This window comes from Cyrtonyx montezumae, unplaced genomic scaffold (assembly GCF_038088225.1).
Source record: "Cyrtonyx montezumae isolate F1298 unplaced genomic scaffold, pur_monq_1.0 scaffold_24, whole genome shotgun sequence".
In the NCBI taxonomy this organism is placed as follows: domain Eukaryota; kingdom Metazoa; phylum Chordata; class Aves; order Galliformes; family Odontophoridae; genus Cyrtonyx; species Cyrtonyx montezumae.
In genome coordinates, this window is record NW_027071981.1 from 9304146 (window position 1) to 9326477 (window position 22332).

General features: G+C 42.9%; 1 protein-coding gene across 1 annotated transcript; it reads right to left on the reverse strand.

The window, feature by feature from the left end:
• Window positions 1–874: 874 nt before the first annotated feature.
• On the reverse strand, window positions 875–21536 carry CAPN14 (calpain 14). The gene is made up of 21 exons (XM_065739634.1): window positions 21228–21536; window positions 18825–18894; window positions 17810–17928; window positions 17083–17219; window positions 15756–15930; window positions 14963–15028; window positions 13692–13777; window positions 12550–12624; window positions 11742–11905; window positions 10888–11051; window positions 10562–10573; window positions 7949–8154; window positions 7359–7395; window positions 6656–6718; window positions 5779–5836; window positions 3876–3940; window positions 3370–3438; window positions 3178–3256; window positions 2086–2202; window positions 1373–1428; window positions 875–1091 (listed from the first exon to the last, which is right to left on the reverse strand). The coding sequence occupies exons 1-21, from the start codon at window positions 21456–21458 to the stop codon at window positions 1065–1067; spliced, it is 2076 nt and encodes a 691-aa protein (XP_065595706.1). The 5' UTR covers window positions 21459–21536; the 3' UTR covers window positions 875–1064.
• Between the last annotated feature and the right edge of the window lie 796 nt (window positions 21537–22332).

Sequence of the window (22332 nt, forward strand, 5' to 3'; positions counted from 1 at the left end):
CAATCTGAAACTTACTGTGTGGAAATTTCCAGCCCAAACAACTGAACAGAAAGAAAACGAGGAAGGGTGCTACTGAGAGGTGCATCAACAAACTCCAACACGGAGTTTGGTGGGAATAGCCCCACATATATTCTCTAACACTGCAGCCTGTGTGTGCCTGAATCACTTAACACACACGTACACACCCTCTCATTCTGCTTTACAAAAAGAACCGACAAATACCCAAATGTTTTACCAGCCTCTCTGCCAGACTGCTCCTGTATTATGCTACAGTGAACATCTATTCCCTGCCAGCCTCCAGTGACTTAAAAACAGCAGGAGATTAGTTTACTTCTCACTGTATTGTGCTTTTCAACTCGCAGAGAGAACCCGCTGCTCTGAACTAAATCTGTAAGTATCACAAGCTCCATCTCAACTAAGAGCTGGAGGCTTGGTCCACCAACTGGTCAGATCACCTTAGGTTTACTTCAGTAGAGCCATGCTGACTCATAAAAGGAAAGTAAATGATTTGAATGCTTGCAAATGATTTTTCCAAGTCATGGCCAAGGAAGAATTCCCCCACCCCTTGTTCCTATAAGCACACAGACTCCAGCCCTCTACCATGAGCCAAGCAACTACAGAATTTGGATTTTCTCTATTAGATGACAAGACACTTCAGGAAGGGGCTGTTTCTCTCCTAGGTTCGCAGTTACTTGCCCCAGTAAAGCTCCAGCATCAAGTACAACCTTTGGATGCTACCACAGCATGTGCCAAACTATAACAAAAACAGTGTAATATCAGCATTAAATAGGTGGCTCCAACAACTCAGACTCGGCTCCATGGTGTCTCAGCATGTACCCATAGTGTTTAACATCCAACAGTCTTTTCTCAATTGGACTCAAAATAAACATATTCATTAGAAAGATTCAGTGCACTAAGTCTGTGGTCATTAGATCAAGTCTGCTTGAGGAGAAGACTTTTCCTGCAGAGATGAACCCAGACTCCAACGTACATAGCAAGCTGACAGAAAGCAGCCTTCCTCACTGCAGTACAGGCCTCGCTGTCCCCTCCTTTGCAGCACTCCTTCAGGAATACAGTGTCATCATCATCCACTGTAAAATAATGAGGAAAGCAGGATAAAGTCATCCATTCCTAAGAGTGCCCTGTGATATCCAGAACTGAACCCAACTATGGAATATTGGAGAATTTTTGTCTTTAGAAGGAATAGGAGCTGTAGGAAGGCACGGGACTTACAAGCCTGTGTTCCTCTTTGTTTCTAACCTACTCTTTAAGTGATCAGATAAAGATAACTTTATTAAGGCTGGAGAACAAACCATGCAGTGCTGCTTGCAGTGAAAGAAGCTGCATTTGTCAGTCAGGGAACAGGCTTTACCTCAGATTCCCGCAGGTATATCCCTTTACCATCTTGCGTTAAGTTGCGAAAGGCCTCTGAGAAAAACAAGGAAACAAGGAGAATTAACCTGACAGCCAAGAGATCAGCACTACCTATGACCCCTTGTCCTGGGAAAGACCTGAAAATAATGAGTTTGTAACCTATTCACAAAAGCATGTAAGCCCCCATTCTCCCTGGAAGATCCCTGAGCACTGGGACACAGGGAGGCCTGAATAAAGACAGGCACATTACTTCCTGTCTCCTCAGATGCTGACGTCAAATCTCCAAAAGCATAATGTCCCAGCCTCAAAAGCTCCAGTTTTAGACAAATGGAAGGTGTCCATAGCATGAGCTCCCGGACCAGTTTATCACCTGTCTCACCACCACAATTAGTCCCACAGAAAATAAGCAGTCTCCATCTGTAATTTTCCTGCCTCCTACAGAGACTGGTGCAGCACTGCTCTCCGCAGGAAGCTAAATCACTCTGATACATACAGTCTTGATGTCTGTAGAAAAAGACTGGCAGAAAGGTAAAGATATAGAGCTCAATTTCCTCTGTCCCTTGCTTTAAACGAATTACTCTCTGTATTCTGAAAAGAAACCCAACCCTTCTATTTTCACTTAGCCACTGCCAGCTGGAACAGTCTTGGAAGGGTCAGGGCTTAGCTGGGCAGTAGCTCTTTCTCTGGCCAGCTGAATAGCATGAGCCTCACCTCCCATAATCTCTACTCGAAGCATAAAACACATGAATCTCTCAAAGCTGATCTTCAAGTCAGGGTCACCATATCTGATGGCCATCAAATTACAGACTTCGTTGCTGAGTGAAATGCCTTCGGGAGAGGGGAAAAAAGTTAAAACATGAAAAACATTATGAGAGGGCAACTCCCAGTTGTGGGCAGCTAAATGGACATGACTCACTGATCTCAGCCCTTTCCCAGCCATTTGCTTTTTCAAATCTCCCCTACGTTTATCAGCCCAAAACCAGCCCCTCAGGTGCAGACAGCTCTTTCAAACTCTAAAGGGATTAAATCTGGTCACCTACACTCCTGGCCCTGTTAAAGCTGGAATAAAACACAATTGGACATCATTCACTCATGAGTTAATGGTAGGCAGTAACAGCAGCTGTGTTTAAGAGCAATACTCCATAGGAGGATAGGAGAGGAAATTAAAAAGAAAATTGAGAGGAAGCTCATACAGAAAGCACATCAAGTAGCATTTGCAGGGAATTTGCTAGGAGTATTTCCTACTCGTGGCTTGGTACTTTAATTTGCTTTAGTAGAGGCCTGCATGCGTTTCTAACTGGGCTTTCATTGACTCAGACGAACTGGGTGAAACACACATCAAAAAGACGAGTGACATTTAAGTTTTAAAACTACAAAAGGAGGTAAAAGACTGAGCACTAACCCCCACTCAAAGTATGGTGAGAACAACAGACCTCAGCCCAGGTATTTGCACCCTTGTGTATGCTCATTTCTATATCAAGCCCAAGATGTTGCATTAGTGAAGTCTGGCAGTGGTATTGCTTCTGTGCAAGTCCCAGACTTCCAGCTTCAGTCCCTGAGATGTCACCAGTACAATGCCAAAGATAAAGGCAAAGATTAAGCCATCTACCACACAGCAAAATATTTCTCAGATATTTTTACCCAGCTAAAGAGTGAAGCAGAGATGGCTAAGACCGTGCAGCTTATGCTATTTCTCACTCTCTCTGAGCTCTGCCAACAAGTCGAGATTTTTCCCTGCTCAATTTTTTCCCAGCCTTTCTGAGGAAGAGGATGAGTCTCACAAAGATGTGCTGTGGCACACACCTGTCTCACGTACAGCTGCATGCAGTTCTACCAGGTCAAGCTTTCCTGATTGGCTAGCATCTCTCTTCTGGAAAACCTCCTGGTGGAAACAAGCAAACAAGCAAAAGCCAAATATTTAAACATCAGCAGGAGACAACAAAGGGACTGTTAGTAGAAAAATATTGCAATGGGACACAGAAATGATTGTTGTACCAAGTAGAAAAGCAGCCTTTTCCAGAGGACTCTGAACTCCTGGATACTCAGCGTGCCAGAGGCATTCAGCTTCATGGAATAATTAAGGTCAGAACATCTCAAACATGAGAGAACACACATGACATTAAACTAAAAAAAAAAATAATATAAAATAAGAAGAAAATACAGACTGAAAATTCATAGCCACTGTAATATTCATACAATTTTAATATGAAGAAGATAACGACCTCTTAGCCAACAAACCTTAGCTCATAGACTTGATCCCCCTCCTGCTAAAACCAATGGAAGCCTGGCTGCTGATTTCAGAAGCTGCAGGAAATAACCCTTTCTCAATCCTATCCCATTCTGCTACAACTGAAGCGTTACTATGGAAGATGAGAAGTTGGAAAATCATGGCCATGTTCCAGTCATTAAGAACCCAAAGTGACACTCAATCTGCCCTAAGAAATAATGCTCCACTGAAGTATTAAATGAGCCAGAAGTATCATTCACGCTAAGAAGGATACGTCCAGGAGTGCCAGGATACCCTGGCAGGCATCCAGACTGAAACTCAGGCGAAAACTCCGAAAATCTGGAAAGCATAAAAAAGATTGTTTTGAGAGCACACTGATATCACAAAGAAAAATGGACTTTGACAAAATTTGTTCTCATTTGAGAGGGCTCGGGCCCCAAAGCCCTTGTGTCACTTTTCAGCCACTTGAGAAGATGCCTCATTTATGATGGTTAAACAGGATGGACTCTACTAGTCTCAGAAAACCTAACGTGAGCTCCCTGCAGGCATGTAACACGGAGTGAAACATAGAGCAGTGTCTCCAGCTATTAAAGAAAAAGGAAGGAAAGGACATCCAAACCTGGAATGCCAAACTGTAGGATCACGAGCAAAGTTACTTGACCTGAAGAGCTCTGGGGAGTCGTACTACACATTAACAAGCCTTGTACTGAGCACCGCTCCCTTGCCCTCCCTGCCTTGTGCCAAGCATCTTTCCTTCCCTCTCTCACAGAGGCACTGCCAGCACTGTTAGTATGATTAAAAGCACAGACATCACCAAAAAACTTGATGCTGCATCAAAGCTTAGCGTTCCAGGTTCATAGGTTCATAAGGTTGGAAAGGACCTACAAGATCATCTAGTCCAACCATCCTCCTATCACTATCCCTACCCAACTACTAAATCAAATCCTTTAGCACCTCATCTAAACGCTTCTTGAACAGCGCTAGGGATGGTGCCTGTTCATACATAAATTAAATGAAGAGTAACAGAAAGAGACTCTAATCTCACTCCAAATTGTGACTTTAGATCATATGCAGAGCAAGAGACAGAACCATAACTCACCAATGCCTTCTCTGCAGAAAGTGAAGATGTTTTAATCTTAATAGCCCTGTTTATTAAATATTAATTAAATACCGTAACATTTTTCATGTCTTAACCTTGATTGCTTACAAAAAATAGACTGTTCAACACAGTCTTCTCACTGATAAGACAGTGCCTGATGGGTCACTTTCCCAAGACAAGAAGAGCTATCTTTGTACACTTTGTAGAAAAGAGGGCATTGTCAGATCTAAGTGAAATTGGCATCACATCAGTCTCTTGTTCATCTTGTTGCCCATAATGGCTGAATGGTGTATTTTTGTGTTGTATGTGGGTTGTTACCACTGAAGAAATCAGGAAAGGAAACTGGATCCATTGCTGCATCTGTAACACCATAATTGCTGGTGTTCAGGGGAAGCAGCCACTGCAATAGCTTGCTGTTGTCCAAGCAGCATTATTTACTGCTAGAGACCAAATTATTGCCTTGTGGAGTACTTCGAATTGGTACTGTCACAGAGCAGACCTCAGGACAGACACAACCTCAAACATGAGTAAGACAGGCTACCTGCACCTCCACCCTTTCTCCCAAACACAGACACAGCAAAGAACAGCCCTGTGCACACACAGAAGGTAAGTGAGCACAGGAACAGCAGATGTGAACCATGTACACCAAGTTAAATTCCCTTGCACTGCATGCCTGCCGACAGACCAGGCTCACTTTCTAGCAGTGGCATTGCCAGTGCTGTGGCAGTAGCACAGCATGAAGTAAAATAAGATTTCAGAATCAATGCTGAGGTCATATTGGGTTTGGAGATCAGATTCAGAGTTTGAATCCACTCACAATATCTTCATTTGTTCTTTCCTTCATTCCTTCAATAGCCGAAACTCAAACTAGGTTGGCTTTCCTTACAAAATTTCTACCACGTTAATTCACATCCTAGCAAATCCTTTCTTTCTGGAAATCTAACATGGCATTGGGTGGATCAGCTTGGTCACATTCAAGCTAGTCTCTCTTCTCTCAGAATTCCAGAAACAAGAATCAGAGCTGAAGATTTTCTCTAGAAAATTTTGTTTCACAGAAACACTATTTCTCAGCACTTACGTCTCCAAGATACATTATTCAGGATCCTCTGGAGCTGAACAGCATTTATTTCAGGATTCTGTGATACAGGAGAGAATTACTTTAACCATTAAATCTCTTTTCTCCCTCTTTTGTCTTCCCAGCATGTCTCATCTTAATTCCCAGTTTTCTGGCCCCACTCCCATCATTGTGAAAATCAATAGGAAAGTCTTCCTTTGAATATGACAAGATTCTCAGTCTGCAGGAGCTGCAGTCTGCCCTGCTCTGGGCTACATTCTAAGGGCACATCTGAAAGATGCACCACTCTCACAATCAAAATTCTAAACGTTTAAGAAGCATTGCTCATTAGGAAAAGCTTCTGTCAAAATACTGCTAACGGAAATGCTAATATGCTTTTGAGAAAATTTGTTTGCTAAACACAGGGTATGCTTCCGAATAAATACAGCCCCCATTTCTGAAAGGAAAACTGTATTTCACATCTGAAGGCAAGGTAGCTGCCATCAATGTGGGATGAAGCAGTAGGAGACAAGTCTCAGTTTCTCAGGGTGTGTTGTCTTAGCAGTGGACTTGCCCCAGTGAGTGCAGAAATTCCTTATAGAGTATGATTATAGGATGGGTTTACACATCCCAATGCTAATGCCTTTTGAGATGGTTGATACTGTCACATCTGCAATGTCCCATAGCAGTAAGTTCCAGGAGTTTCCCTGTTTCAGTGTTAAAGATTTGTGGTCAAAACTACTACATGAAATCAGCACTGTACACATAGCACAACCTCTCACAGCCTCTCTCTGTCCCCCACGCTTCTATATCCAAACATCTCTTGCACAGTGACATCTTTTTACTATCACAGAACTAAATAATAGCTCTGCTTCCCCTGGTGGCTCATGCACACACTTACCTGTTCAAACTGTTCTGCAAAGAAATCCTCCCAAATCTTGCCTTCATATCTATCAACAATTTCCTTCAGGATATTAAATAAAATAATTAAATTAAATTAAAACACTCAAGTTACTGAAAATGCTTTCCTAGAACTTCACTCTCCTCCCATGTCCTCCCATCTTTTCCCCATCACTGCAATCACTGTTACTTCCGTTGACAAAGAGACAAAATAAGGATTGGCCCTGTTTATGCCAAGGGAATGGATTATGCTATAAACTTCCCTGTACAAGATGCAGACACCTATATATGACCATTGAGCCTGGTTCTTCTTAAAACAACCTATGGATCACTGCACTTTCTGGTCCCATAATGTCTTTGAATTTGTCAAGGCGTGAAAGGAATGGGGAAGAATAAAATAAGTATTCTAAAACCTGTGAACAGGAAAGATTGCAGAGTAAGATTGTGTCAATGAAAGAATAAAACAACTGCAAAACAGCAACTAACACAGGCGTCTCAAAATTTTCCTGTACCTTGCACTTGACTGTTTGTTCACATGATCCAAGAGTTTCCCTGTAAACCCAAGCTATTCTTTGTCAAGTGCTGCAACACAAACACTCACATTCTCACCCTGCCTTTTCACACTTCAGAGTGACAGAAAAAAACAAACATCCAAGAGATGAAAACCAAACCATGGGACTCTCACTACCCCCATGCCCACTCACCTTGGAGAGGATGAAACTGGTGTTCCCACCCATTTCCCTGGGGATGTGAAAGAGAAGACACATCAGGGAGATATTGCAGTTATTTGTCTCAGTCACAGGTACCATCCCTCATTCCCAGGCACAGACTCCATCCTACTGCTGTGCCACATGTATTTTCCCCAGTGTTACAGCTGCACTAGGTAAGCCACCAGGTCGATACGGGTCCTCAGGGGCTTCTGGCATTCAAAGTCTCCAAAGCATGAATTCTACACAAGCAACACCTCCACCACTATAAGCAGAGACCTCTGGCAAATCTATGGCACATTTAAAAGTACTGTGCTTCTCCGGTCTAAAACACAAGCATGCTGCAAGAACCACTTTTGTGGGTCTAGCACAATGCTTCTCGAAAGTGCAAGACCAAAAAGCAATACTTCGGGCACCGAGCATCCTGATCTGAGAGATAACCATGAAGAGGGAGCTGGGAGATAGCTAGGTTCTCCAAAAGGCAGTGTGCTACGTGATTCAGTTCTTATGATGCCCCATTAGACAACACCAGATTGTCCCACCATGCCAGAGAACTGGATGCTGACAGAGGGGCAGCAGCATCTCACCAAAGGACATGCTTCCTGGAAAAGACACGTAGAAGGAATTCAGACTCCTGCTGAGGCTCCAGAGTGGATGGCACAATCACATAGACACCGGGCTCCAGGTGGAAGTCACAAGTCACTTCCCGTTCATCAAGGAAGACCTGGTGCTTGTTCACAGGCTGGTGCTGGGTGAAGAATGCTGGAGGCAGCTTTCGGTTGATTTCCTCTTGCTAGGGAAGAAACACAAAAGAAATGTGTCCTGTACCAGCTGGACAATGGAACAAAAGGCACACAGGAATTCAAAGGCACGGCATAGAGACTGCTTGCCTTCAGATCTCAGGTATCTCTACAGCAAAAGCAGGTAAGATGGTCCAAAAGGCTATCTCCTGCCAGCCTGCCCAATATTAATGTGACAAAGAACGTGGCTTCCACAACCTTATCAACAGTCTCTTCTACTTACAAGGAGCAGCAGCAAGGACTGGGAAAAGATGTGGCTTCTGCCACTTTAAGTTGCTGCTGAAGTAATTTGCATACTGGCAGAAATAACTGCAGGCAAGAAATGCTCTAGAGACTGCTCCTCACAAGCCAGAGAGCTCCCCTTATCTCAGAAGTACCATGCACTCTGTCCTCAGTTTGTTCTTTGCACTGTCTAGGGGCAGAGCACCTGGGATCTGAATTTACTGCAAGAGCAACCTAATCCCTACCCTGTATCAGTGAACTACTTGTCATTCTTGGCTCTTGCTGATGTTTCACTCCACAGGCACTTTTCTACAAAAGAAGGATGGATAAAGTGATTATCTAGGCAACATTATAAATGAGGTCAATAACACTGGGGGCTTAGTGAACACGCCAAATAAATATCCCTGCCAGCACAGACCACTGTCACCTTCTAGTCTTGGCTGCTCTTTACAATTTACTCCCCACCTAGTAATGGAGATGTCATTCCTCTTCTTTTACCAGTACCTACAATTCTGAACTCAATTAATTCACGATCACTGTGGCCAAGACAGCTACCTACTGACACCTCTCCTATAAGGTCTTCCCTGTTCTCAAGCAACAGATTTCACAGAGCACCTTTCCTAGTTGGCTCGCCCATTACTTGTGACAAGAACTTATCTTCAATGTGTTTTTCAGAATTTCCCAGACTCGCTAGTCACAGTTTTTGCCCAGGAAGCTGAAGTCTCCCATGATGACAGGGGCAATTGATTCCAAGATTTCCCCTAATTGTCTAAAGAACAGTTCATTTGTGCCATCATCCTGCGTTGGTGGTCAAGAGTGGACATCCACAATGACAACAGCTTTGACATCCATCCCTTTAATCCTCACCCAGAGACTCTCTACCATGTCATCCCTAAAGGTAAAGAGGTATGTCTAATCTCTCCCTTTACATACAGAGGAACATCTCCACCTCACTTGCCCTGCCTACCCTACTGAAGAGATGGCAGCCCTCTTTCCCAACACTTGAGTCGTGGGACTCAGCCCACCAAACCTCATTAATATCAACCACATCATAGCCCTGAGAAAGGCCTGAAGCCTCCACCACCTCCTGCATGCACTGGTAAACAAGCATTTCAGATGTGCTTCGGAATCCACAACGCTCTTTGGAGCGTCCTTAGATGCTCTCAGTTTGCAGTCTCTCTATATCGATCTTGGCAACCACTACAAATCTGAAATTAAACACCTGGCTGCCACCAGCTTCCTCCAGGTACAGCACAGTAGCATGCTAGGATTATGCTCAGGTTCCCCCGACAGGAAATTCAATTCACTTGTAACCCTGAGAGTGGCCAAAACATATAAGTCAGGAAGGAGTGAATTCTTACTCAAGATTACTATGCTGGAAATAGAGTAACTTGGAATACAATTGCACTGCCCTGACCATAGCACAACTAGTTTTTTGCCAGCTCAAATTCAAAGGAATTCTAACTTAAGTGGTGTTCTGAGTAGTAGTTTAGGGGAAGATGTGCCCTTTCAAGACAAAAGACACTAAGCCTTTCCCTGTTCTGAATAATCTTCTAAGATTTGGGTAAAAACTAGGACATACAACAGAGTCTACCTTCCAGAGGTCTTTTTTTTAGATCACAAAAGCTCCTTTCAAAAGAAAAAACAAGGCTGGCCTGCCAAAGCAGCAAACACCTGCAGTGTCTGCTCCGGAGCATCCTCAGCCAGTAAGGAAGCTGAGCTACCCTACAAGACCCCTGGCCTACATGGGACACAGGCTCAGTTCCCTCCTCAAGACTGGAAGGCAGCAAAAAGCTGATGCTGGCTCCTGTGTGAGTTGCAGCAAGTCCAGCTCAGACACAGCTGAGGACTGGAGTAACAACCAGCAATGGCAGGAGGGACAGTGCTGATCCAATAAACACTGATGCCACTTTCAGCACCTCTGAAGATCTAGCTCAGATGCTAAATAATTAATGACCCTTTTCAAGACCACTGAGACCTCTTGACATGGCTACTCTTCAAAAGAGTAGGTTGATAGTTCTGCATTAATAGTGACTTACTGTAGTGCCCCAGTGAGCTTGAATATACTGCCACTAGCTGTGAGCCAAAAAACAAAGGCAAACACAACACCTTCAATGCTGTCAAAACAGCAGTGCCCAGGTCTCAGAAAACATCCAGTAATGGTGACAAAGCACTCACCTGTAGGGCCACCTGCAGGGAGAAAAGAAATAGAGCACATGTCAGACAGGGATCTCTAAGTCACACACACAGCAAGGCTGTAACTGTGGTGGGGAGCAGCTACACAGGTTCAGCTGGGGCCTTTGCCTTCAGCAACTCAGTCTTTCCCCATTGTCATCTCTCAGTAACTACAACCTCACAGCAACAACAAAAGCTGTAGCTCCATTCAGGGTAAGAGGGAGGTTCTGCAAGACCCTCAGATAAGCAGATAATTGATTGGAGAAGCTCTCACTCCTAGTGACAGCCACTTATCCCTGAATACATAGGGAACCTGCTACACTTCACACCTTGTAGAGTGAAAAGCCAATGAAGACGTGAGGAGCTCGGTTCCGGTGTTTGCTGCTGTGTTTCTGCATCAGGGATATAACCACATTGCAGGAACCCAAGTTTTTCTTATTGTCTTCACTTGCTAAAATATTCAACCAATACTGGGGGTTCATCCAAAACATGCCTAAGAAGTAAAACAAGAAGAACATTTAGATATCATTTTCCATCTCAGGATTGGTTGCTAGTTTCCCATATGATGCTTGGTCTCAGACTGAATGGATCTCAAGTGTTCTGGGCCTCCAGAATTCACTGGGATTTGATCTTAGGGTGCAGTTTACAAGTTTAGTGGTAAAACCCCTATGTAAGACAGAAGGAAAGCTCAGGAACAAGGAGATTCATTTCTGCCTGACTGCCATTAAAGTTTATTTTGCTTATAAATGTATGATTATTCCACTATCGTATCTTATGTATGGGATAACTGACTTCAGAACCCACCTAACCAGCTTCCAGAAGGCTTCTGAGCCTCTTTGTCTCCTGAATGATGGCTTTACTTAAAATACTGGATCCTCATGCTCTCCAAAGAGTAAATTTTAACAGACAAGTCTAGTGCTCTGAAGAAGCTGATTGGCAACTGATCCTAAGACTCCTTCAGCTTATTTCATACCATAACCAGCCCACAGCCCTACGTTAATGCAGCTTCTGTGATGGCAGAAGCTACGCAAAGTCCTTTAGCTCCTTACTTCTGATGCTTGTGTGGTGCATCAAGAAAGAACATGCTGTGCTGTCAAATTTGTGTAAAGCAGTATAAGTGTGCTAACAACTGAGAGGAAAGTTATACCATAGAGCATCTAAAAGAGTGCAAAACACCCCTCACCCTTGGAGAATCCCAGACTTCCTCCTGCTGTGCTTCCTTTAACCCATCTCCCAGTCTTCAGGGAATACATCCACTTTTTCCCATCTTCCTGGCTCACCAGGTCTGGAGTTAATTTACAGATCACAAAGTCTACAAAATGAATCCTAAAATCTTGCAGAGACATCCTGGGGAAAGAGTGCCAAAAGACATTTTGTCAGCAGTTTAGTTTAGTCCATATGGCTCACTAAAAGAAAAGGAAAGGGAGCAGGGAACTTCAAAGCCACGCCATTCTGTGTTACATATGGTAATGCTCAAATTTTATTATGTAGTAAAGAAGCAAGCATCTGCTCCAACAGCAGCATCTATCAGTAGCAAACGCACGACTCAAGTTTCTGCAAAGGACATAGGCACAGAGACTGAATTAACACTGCCACCAAAGGGACCGCAGTGAAATTACACGGGTGACAACATTGCCACCTCGTGGCACAAGCAGCAGAGAGACGAGAAGCAAAACAAGCAGGAGCTTCGAAAAGTTGTCTTAAAAATAAGAGCTAAGACAACAGCTCTTGAAAGTTACCGTGTCTCCCAGCAGCCCCAGGAGATCTGGCAGTGCCCTGCTTCTTCCTCACTCCTGCCTTTCTTTTTAAGAACAACTCTGCCTCCCACATAATCAAGCAGGGATGGAGAGCAAGCAAGCAAGGTCTGTTAGAAAACAGGTCACATACACCTCGAATTAAATGGCATAAGGAGAAAACAAAGTAATGCTTTGTCTGCAGACACAGCCCCAGAGCTACCATCAGAGAGAGGAGAGGCAAGACTGTGCTGTTACCAGAACTCTCCATCTTCCTTCTTTTTCCTCAGCAAAATTTTCTCCTTTGGGCTCAGCAACTCCCATTTGTAAGAGCTGAGGGCAAAAAGCATGCAGTTGGCTAAGCAAATGCAACCTGAAATTCAATACAGAAAACGTAGCTCTCCTCTATTAAAGGATGCCAAACCCTTGTCCCCACAGATCTCCATCTAGACCTGTTTTGCTGGTTAATTTTCTGTCAAAAGAGATATAATAGAAAGAGTGCTTGGAGCAATAAATGAATGAATAGGACAGCAAAAAGGCAGCTGTGAGTCATTTAAAAGGCAAGGCTATGGTACGCTGTTCATTATGCTCTTCAACAGTAACAGCTGGTATGTTGTCATTATGTGGCAGACACATAGAGAAAGTACTGCTCAGCAGACAAGGTGAAAGTCACTCATAAACCCAACACTTCTCTGTGCTCATCTCCTCCCTCCCCATCTCCGAGCCTCAGCAAATAGGGCCTGTGCAGCAAATGAAAAAAAAGTTGAGACAGAAGGAACATGCCCTCATTCATAGAGAATGAGGCTAGAAGTCTACAGCTGCTCGTGGTCTAGAATATAAACCACCGTCTTTCACATCAAAAAATCCAGGCAGTTTAAATACATGGCCCATTTGCCTCACTGATTACTTCCCTGAAGTCATACCCAATCATGTTTTCCAAAGCAGTCAGGATGAAGGAATCCTTCACAGTCACCCAACTCCAACACTTTGCAGCACATGGAGGTCTTGGCCTGATCCCACCTGTGACAAAGGGCTGCATGCCCTAAAATATCCTGTTTAAAGCCTCCTGAATTGCTAAGATATAATCTGTCACTTTGCGTGCCATCTAGATTACAGCAGCACACACAGCATCTGAAGTTCTGAGAACATTTCCTCTGGCATTTAAAAGAATTGAAAAGCAGAACTGAGTCTTATTGAAGCTGCATGCGTGAAGCAAGCCCATCTACACAAGCACTGACTGCTGGAGAAATATAAATCTCTTGAATCACTGCTCTGAAGCCAGAGGGCCTGGACAAGCAACAGCTACATATCTTGAAGATCCTAATTTGAGTCTGAAGATGGCAGCATCCTTCCTCTAAGAAACTTTCCCTCACATTGAGCATTCCATTTTTCAAACCCACCTGTCACTCCAGTCTCCTTTCCATTCAATTTTCCCCCACGGATTTCTCAGTCTTACTAGGTTTTCTGGTCCATACTGGCAAGTCACCTGCAGAACATATAGTAACACTATAATTGCCAAGGTCTCAGCAGTTGTCATCTTGTTCATGTCACAGATGCTAGCAAGCATGATAATAAAAAATACAAAGATGCAACTCTGAATGTAAGCGTCATGAAATTAAGATGCTTTATCTTACCTTTTCTAAGTGAAACCAGAGAACTCACAGATTCCTAATTTGGGGCTTGATCCTCCTTTCAAAAATCTATCCGTTTTGTGGTTTCATGAAAGAAGAACTGTACTACTGTAAAAGTTAAATCCTATCACAGATCAATGAGAGACTCTGCCTATGGGATGGCCATATAGTCCGGTGCATCTTGAACTTAGATGCTGTGGTGGGAGAAGAGGGAGCCAGGTTTGCCAAGAGTTACATTGATAGCATACAGCAGAATAGCTGACTTCAGATCAGCCCAACAAGCTTAGCTGGTCTCCAACTCCCTGCCTGAGAACAGCTAGCCAGGTTGACAGACACATCAATAATTAAACCTTCTAATTTCCTGCTCTATCTGGGAGACATAGGCATGCAGCATCCAGCTTGTAACATTTCTACCAGCTTTCCAAGCCCCTATTGAAGAAAAACTAAACACTGGCCTCCTTCACATCTATACAATTGTCCCAAGTCTCACCAAGTCTTTGTCAATCTGTTTTTGAAGATGGACAAGAGGAGTCTACCATGAATTCAGGAGGAGATTCCCCACAACACTTATACAAATCAGTGCGGTCCATCTGCTATTCTGCAGAGGAGTCCTGTTTGGTTCCCTTTCCTCAGGCACATTTCCTTCTTCAGTTTTTCATGTTTTGGCCCTGGTATTCAATTACCTTTCCTACTCTATGAGCACTCCTCTGACTGCAGAGGAAGGTTTTTCACTCTGAGCAGGTTTCAGTTCATGCTCACAGCATACACAAATGCCATTTGTAAGTGATGCTCTCAGTGAAACCCTGTGACTTATTCCCACCCTTAGAGATACAATGATCTATAACCATTGTCAAGGTTGCATACTAAACCAGAAACACTTGAATCTTTTCCAAGCATAATCTCTTTTAACCTTAGACTAAGAGAAAAATATTGAGAAATAAGACATCACAGCTGCCATGAGTGAGGGCTTAATCTAAGTCTGCAACAAAAATTCTGAAATCCAAACAAACCTTGACCCAGAATATTAGGGCTATTCTTACCTTTCTAATGCCAGTTACAGTGTAAGCATGGCCAGCAACAAGTCCATTCTTCAAGATCCTTGTTGTCTGTATAGAAGGAAGAGAAATAGAAGGAAAAAAAGCCTTTTATTCCACCCCTACCTGCACAGCAGGCTCATACCAATACCAGAAACATACACCTGAGCAAGTAGTGACTCTCAAAAGTAGAGAATGGTTTGAAAGGGGAAAAAATAAATCTGAGCTCCTAATAGCCACATTCTTCCCAGCAGACATGCTTCGCTGCATGCTTGGAATTGGGAGCATGACCACCCATGTTCCCTCATGAATTGTAGACCATTGGCTAGATCCACAATTCTCTCTTTCACTTCTAAAAAGTTCAAGTTAGGTTTTCATTTGCAGAACACCAGGGTTTCCCAACAGCTGAAGTATTAGTATGAGGTTTGCAAGCCATGATTTGAAGCCATTCTGAACTACAACCCCCTCTGATCTTAGCTATAAGCTTACTAAATAAAGTCTCCTTGCCTCGGTGCACCATCTGTAACAATGGAAAAATTATTTAAGAAAAAATGAAAAAGGAGAGGTCCTTATTTAATAGTCTTTTTGATAGATAAAGCACAACAGGGAGGATCCTAAACACAATAGGGAGCTGAAGAGCAGCTGGAGGGAAGAAATCCATCAGCAATCTTTAAGCTTAAGCACATGATTTCTACAGCAAGTCACATGTGGCAGCTTTCTTTCTAGGAATCACAATGTCTAGCTGAGCAGAGGGAAACTTGACTGGAAAGATTTGTAGCTGTGAAACCATTAGTCTCACCCCTAACTGTGTCTGACAGCACATGAGCGATCTGCTGTAGGTTGCTCTTGTCAGGATATCCCACAGATCAGGAGGAGCTGTTGGAAGCTTGATCCTTATATTAACACCACCTGTGAAATCCACCAAGGCTTCTGAAACTTGACCAATCTGCAGATCTTCATAGGAGCCGTAGAGTCTAACAAAAAAAGATATCTGTATACTCTTGGGTTTATAGTCACAGATGATAGATTAAGAGCTGTGTGCCAATGAAAGCATATAATAAGGGGTACAAGAATTTTTTTTTTTTCTAAACACCAAGAAGGTTGAAACTCATGTTTCAGGTTAGGGGAATAGTTGGCATGCAGAAAGAAGAGTATCTAGCGAATTGTGTCCAAGACTGGCCTAGGCTGAAAAGGAATGCTTCACTCATCGATCTGCTCACTGAGCAGCAGCAAGAACATGCCCATCGCTGCTTTTTGGGTAACTCTGCCTTAGCAAATTTTGCCTGAATATCTCACCAAACACTGTGCCTTATCTGATATTCCCTAATAGTTCAGTCCCCAATCTGATTTTCTTCACTGCTGGCGAGTAACTTTCTCTTTTTGTTATAGTGCTAACACCAAACGAACATAGCTGAGCTCCCTCTCCTTCTGGATGATCTTCCTCTCAGTAGTAGCCAGAATTTTTTCCAGCTCTGCTTATTTTTCCCAGCTCAGATTATTTTAACCCAACAATAACAAACTCCACCCATTATGACTTGTTGCCTCCTTCTTAGTCCCAATGAACCACCCTAGACAAAACAACCCAAAGAGAGAAGTCAGTATTTTCAGTATGCCATGTGACATGTTGAATGCTTTAACAAGTTGAAGGCTTTGTAAAATTTCAGAGCAGGAACCTTTATCAAGACCAAAGTAGAACTCGTCAACTGACTCCCAGAATGAAACTCCTTGTAGGTTTCTCAAACTGATAATAGATCAAGAGGGGCATCAGCAATCATTACCTTGGAAAATCTCTATTTTTGTCCCTCTATTCCTCTGCAATGTTTGCAAAGAAGCCATCATCCTGGCCAATCCACTCTAAACAAGAAACCACTCGGGATAATCCCCCAGGATACGTTTGTTTTCATTTTATATCCTAAACCTTTGGATTTAAACTCAAGGGCCTGAATTGGCAAGAGCTACTGCAGTGGGAGCTTTTACTCTTTAAAAATAGAAAGATGAGAACCATTTACTACACTCCAAATGTGGCAAGGCCTAGGAGATGCATTTATAAACAAGTACAAACTGCACAGGCACAAGCCAACATGTTCCAGAGAGACTATTTTAATAACTTAGAATGAGTCACTTACTTAGCATATGCCTTCTCCAAAAGTGCTCCCCAGAACACATTCTTGTAGACTGAAGAAACAAAGACCAGCTCCCCGGCTTCGTTCACCGGCAAGCGATCATCAACCACCACGTCAACCCATTCACCGAAGTGCCAGAACTGTCAGGAGAAAGGAATGAACTGATATTTCTCTCAGAATGATCCTCCCTTTGAAGCAAGTGCAAAGGCAGGATTGCCTAGCTGTGGGCTCAGGACGAGCTAGCTGCCTTGGGTTACTGATTGGACTAGATCAGTGGGAGATGCTGACTCATCCAAAGATTCAACTCATCAGCCTCACCCAGACAAAGGAGAAAACAAAGTGTGTTTAAAGTATAAAAGAGGGATTAAATAGGGAAATGAAGAGCAGTTGAGCTTTTGGGTAAGGCGTTCCCCACTGCAGGGTGGCAGAGTTACAGTAAGAGCAGAGTGAAAACTCAGGGCCTTTACACTGCTGCTGCTATGTTAAGACATTTGTCTTGATTAAGATATTGGATAGGGCCCAGCTGGGGAGAAGGGACAGAGGCATATCCTCAGACCATGGTTAACCACTCTGCAATGCTCTGTGGAAGTAGTGATGGGCTACCCTCCAGGCCAGGATCCCCCTGGCTGCTTGCCCTTGGTCAAGGGAAACCTTGTAGAAATTACACAAGGATCTGACGCAAAACAGGGGATTTCTGAAGACCTCCCTCACTCCTGTGGAGCAAACATACCCGGAAGTGGAAAATGCCGGCATATTTCCGCTCAAAGCTCTGGTTCTGTGGCACAACTGCGGCTAAGATGTCCTGATGGAATGTCAGGGCTTGCAGAGCCGCCAGGAACCAGCAGTTCCCTGCGCCAAGACAAACGGACACATGTGGCTGGCTGAAAAGTGAGGCCTGTCAGCCAAGTGCAGGAGCTCCACGAAGATCCTAGAAGAGCTGTTGTGCTAATGTCTTTAAAATTCTAATCAGCAATACACTGAAAATTAGACCGAATGTGTACTTTATTTAACTAAACCATGTTTATTTTATAATTGTTCTCGATTGAGTTACAACTTCAACAAAAAATAGCTGTCAGTAAAAACATTCTGTTTTCTACTGGCATTACACATCTTTTTCTGTTGTTAGTAAAAACGCACTATTAAAATAGACTTCCCCTTTTTCTTTGAAAATACTAACATTTTCAGAAGAGGAAAATCATTTCCAGTGGAAGTCTCAGGCAAAGCCGTGCCTTGTTTAAGAGCTTATAGCATTTAATAAAAATTAATTTAGTCCCGCTCTGTTTTGCAGATGCTAAAATATCCTCCTATCTCAGGTAACATGGTATAAAAATATTTTTTTCATCTGCTAAGCTGAGAAGAGAATGCATTCTCTCCAGGTCTTAGGTATGAAGATAGCAGAAGTCTCAGATTCTCCTGCTTCTCTGGTCTGCTCAGTTGTCAATCAGCAACACTAAAGACTACTAAGTGTACAGTGACCTCCCATTGCAGCAGTAGCAAGCACAAAAGCAATGGAAAGTAGAAATTTCAGCTTGTGGAGACAACTGTCATGCTTCAAATTCCACTTTGACACTTGCCAGGTTTTTACTGAGCCTGTCCCACCTTAACGATTGCTAAAACCACACCATGCTAAGTGAAGCAATATAGGTATGTACACCTATTCTATCCCTGTTTTATTCAGTCAAAATCCCACATAAAATGTTACACTGCATAAAAACACACATTTTTATAAAGGAATTTTTCCTTACCCACTAATCCTTGGCAGAGGTCAAGTTGCTTTCTGTTTGCAGCATAAAATACTGGATTTCTGTGCAAAGCCTGGGAAGTATACAGCCAAAGAGAAGAGGAGGACAGCCAAGTTACTAACATGAGCTATTTTAGCTTGAAGTCAAGAACTTTGTCTGCAGAGCTGCAATCTCATGAGATGAGAGACGCTGTGAGTTTCTAGTTTGGAATGTAAAAAACTCATGGATATATGACAAAAAACACTCCCTCTGCCTGATTTCAGAATAATTAGGGTAGCTTCCTCCCAGAAGACACTACTCCAGTTCAGATGTAACGTCAGTGTTGTCAGACACCCAGCCTAATCTGACACAAGTCCAGGCACATATCTGTGCTTGATCTACACCACATACAGTCTCAGAGATAAACTAGCAGCGCTCAGACTCATCAATATGGTTATTCATGAATATCTCTGTAAGGAGACAACTCTTCATACCTGCCAGCTCAGCCTCGCTGTAATTGCTGACAGTTTCAGCTGAAGAGGCTACAATGGCAGAGCAGAACTGTTTAACTTTCAGCTAACATGGCTGATGTCACCATGATTTGACTGGCAATCAAGCTACAGATTAAGTGATATCTACTAAGGAAGTTCCTGGTGATGTGACAAGAACATGAGCCTTGACTAACCATCCAGAAAGAAATTACACTGTTAGTCTTCTCACCAATGCCTCTGGAATCAAATTAATAACCAAAGTGCCAAACCTTTGTTTTACTCGTGACCTACAAACTGCTCAAGCTTATTTTCACACTGTTGGCTATCCCTTCAAGCAGTAAGCAGAGAAATGGCAAATCCTCAAAAGGCTATTAGAGTAATTAGACACCAGCTCCTGTCCTCAGTGAATTTGGATGTTCACTTTGCAGGTCATTAGGCATAGATAAAGCAAGCTACAAGGCTGAAGGCCAAAAAGCACAATCTCAGTGTTTCTTCTGCAGCCCAGGGACTGAAGGATACACAGCATCCTTCCTCAGAGAGTCTTTGCTGAGCTAAGTTTGGCATCAGAGCAAATGGCAACCTTCTTCCTCAGGAAGCTTTTAAGTAACTGATGGTGGACTAAGAGAACGATGAAGTTTCAGTGCCATTCCTCTGGAGTGAAGAGGAAGAATTACAGTCCTGAAGGGCTTTGTAGAGGCCACGACTTGCAGCACCTTCCCTTTCAAATACATCTATGCTGATAGAGCTGTCTCACCCTCACTGTTCAGCTCAGGCCCCTGAGGATGACATCTGTGCTCTGCCAGCTCCTGACAGTACAAACATTCTGTGAGATGGAATTACATATGAAACCCTGAGAACCAAGGCTGCTGTTTCCAAGGCCTCATGACTGTTTTTTAAAAGTGTTTTCCTGCTAATTTTCTTGAGTTTTGCAGAAATTTGGCCCTTCTAAGAAACTGGTTAAATCTAACAAAATCTGACAGCTAGAAAATGACTTCACAAGGAGATGCTATGTGCAATTACCCACAGACATCCAAGGAGTCTGTGGGACAGAATCTCTCAGATGGCTGCTTTTAGGAAGATCACATTACCAATCTGTTCCTTGATTATTCTGTAAGAGCAGAAGTGCCTCTGCTAGTAAAAGGCTAGAGCTAATAGGCCTTCTCTAGCTGTGCCAGAACCCTGTCCTGGCCAGCAAGACTTGTTATCAATTTGTTATGGGAACTTGCTCTGTGATCACAGTTTTGTCCCAGGAGTCTAGTTAATTCAGTTTAAGCGTGGGGTAGCAAGCAGCAAGGGCCTTGGAAATGTGAGCTCAAGCAGAATGCAGAGGATTCAGAACTGAAAACAACCCAGTGATGATCAGTTACCAGTCGTAGCAGAAGCTCAACCTTGAGAGTTGGAAAAAAGTGCACAAATACAGTAAAGAATAGACTAAGCAGTTAAGAAAAAAAAATAGCAAAAAGATAAGGCACCTGCCACTGCCTGGGAAAGTAACAGCCTTCAGCATCACAACAGTATGTGGTCCATGGGACAGGGGCCAAAGGCTACGAATGGTCTAAAAATTCAGAAATCTTCTAGAACATCAAGATTCTGAATTTTGGGGAGGGACTTTTCACCATGAGAACTGACACTGCAGGATGCTACTTGTTCCAAGGGCATCAGCTTACACTCGCCCCTTCACTTCTCTCCTTGCTTACTATAGGCATTAGATATAAACTGAGTTAAGTTGATTATAATTTTTGGCAATAAATGCTTCAAAGGCAATTATGAAACTATACGTACACATGCTTCTGAAATGACAGCTGCCACAATAAGTGTCATTTCTGAAGGCATTAAAGCACACTTAAAGTCTTAAGTCCACCTGATGTTATCACTATTCAGTGTATATCATCTCTAATCATTCTGTACATGAAAATATTCACTAAAAATCACTTACATGTGGCCTCTTCCAATGTATACTTCGGGGAAGTTTCTTCAGTATTGATCCCGTTCCAATAGAGCTGATGTCAGCAGGGAAATTCTCATCAGTGAATAGTTGTTTATTCTTCAAGCACATCTCCAGCAATGTCTGGTAGTTCTGCTGGACAGGTGGGTTGTGTTTTTTAAGCACATTCTTTCCCAAAGACACAGGTGACTTCTTCTTTTTCAGGCATGGTAGCAAGGGCATGGCGATATTCTTCCTCTGACGAGTTCACAGGGATCTTGCCCTGCCCAGTCCTGCTAGAAACTCCTCGTATATTGAGATGAGGTAGGTCTTCTCCACAAGAGTACTTGATCATTGAAATAAAGGTAAAATGTAAACTGAACCTCTGCTTTTAACATTTTTTTCTTTAACCAGCAGAGGGGGACGGCACTCACAGGAGGAGTGAGCCCATGTCTGATTCTAATCTGATACCTGTCGCTGTGTTTTCAAGGCTTTACATTCTACAGATCTAAGTCAAAATGAGATACCAATTGACTTTTACCTGGGCTTTGATGCCACATACACAACTTTTCTCAGTCTCTCTCCAGACTGTTCTAGGCTCTCCAGGATATTTTCATAACATGATAAAAGATGAATGACATTTCTGGCATGTGGACATTTCCCCTCCCAAAACAAGGAAAACAATAAGACAAATCAAAAGCTAACAAAAAATGGAACACGTTAGACATTATAAAGCCATTACTCAAAACCCTCCAACAGACATGGCCCTCTTTGCCTCATTCTGAAAAATGATAGAAACATCCCTAAGAGATCACATTCCATCTTGCTGATGACCACAGATTCACACACAAAATTGCACACTGAGATTTGTTTTTTTCTTGGAACACTCAAGACAGATGTTTCCCATCCTCCCACTGAAAACAGCAGAAAGTGATCTCATAACCAATTTTTCATGCCTCGTACATATATGTCAGTAATTATGCTAAATATTAGCAGCTATCACTTGCTACAAGTGGTGAGCTTCTTTTGCATGGGGAAAGAAATAATGATTAAGAACCTCAGAAGACAAATCATGTCCATCAATGGTAACAAGGTGGATTGCAAAAATTTATCATGC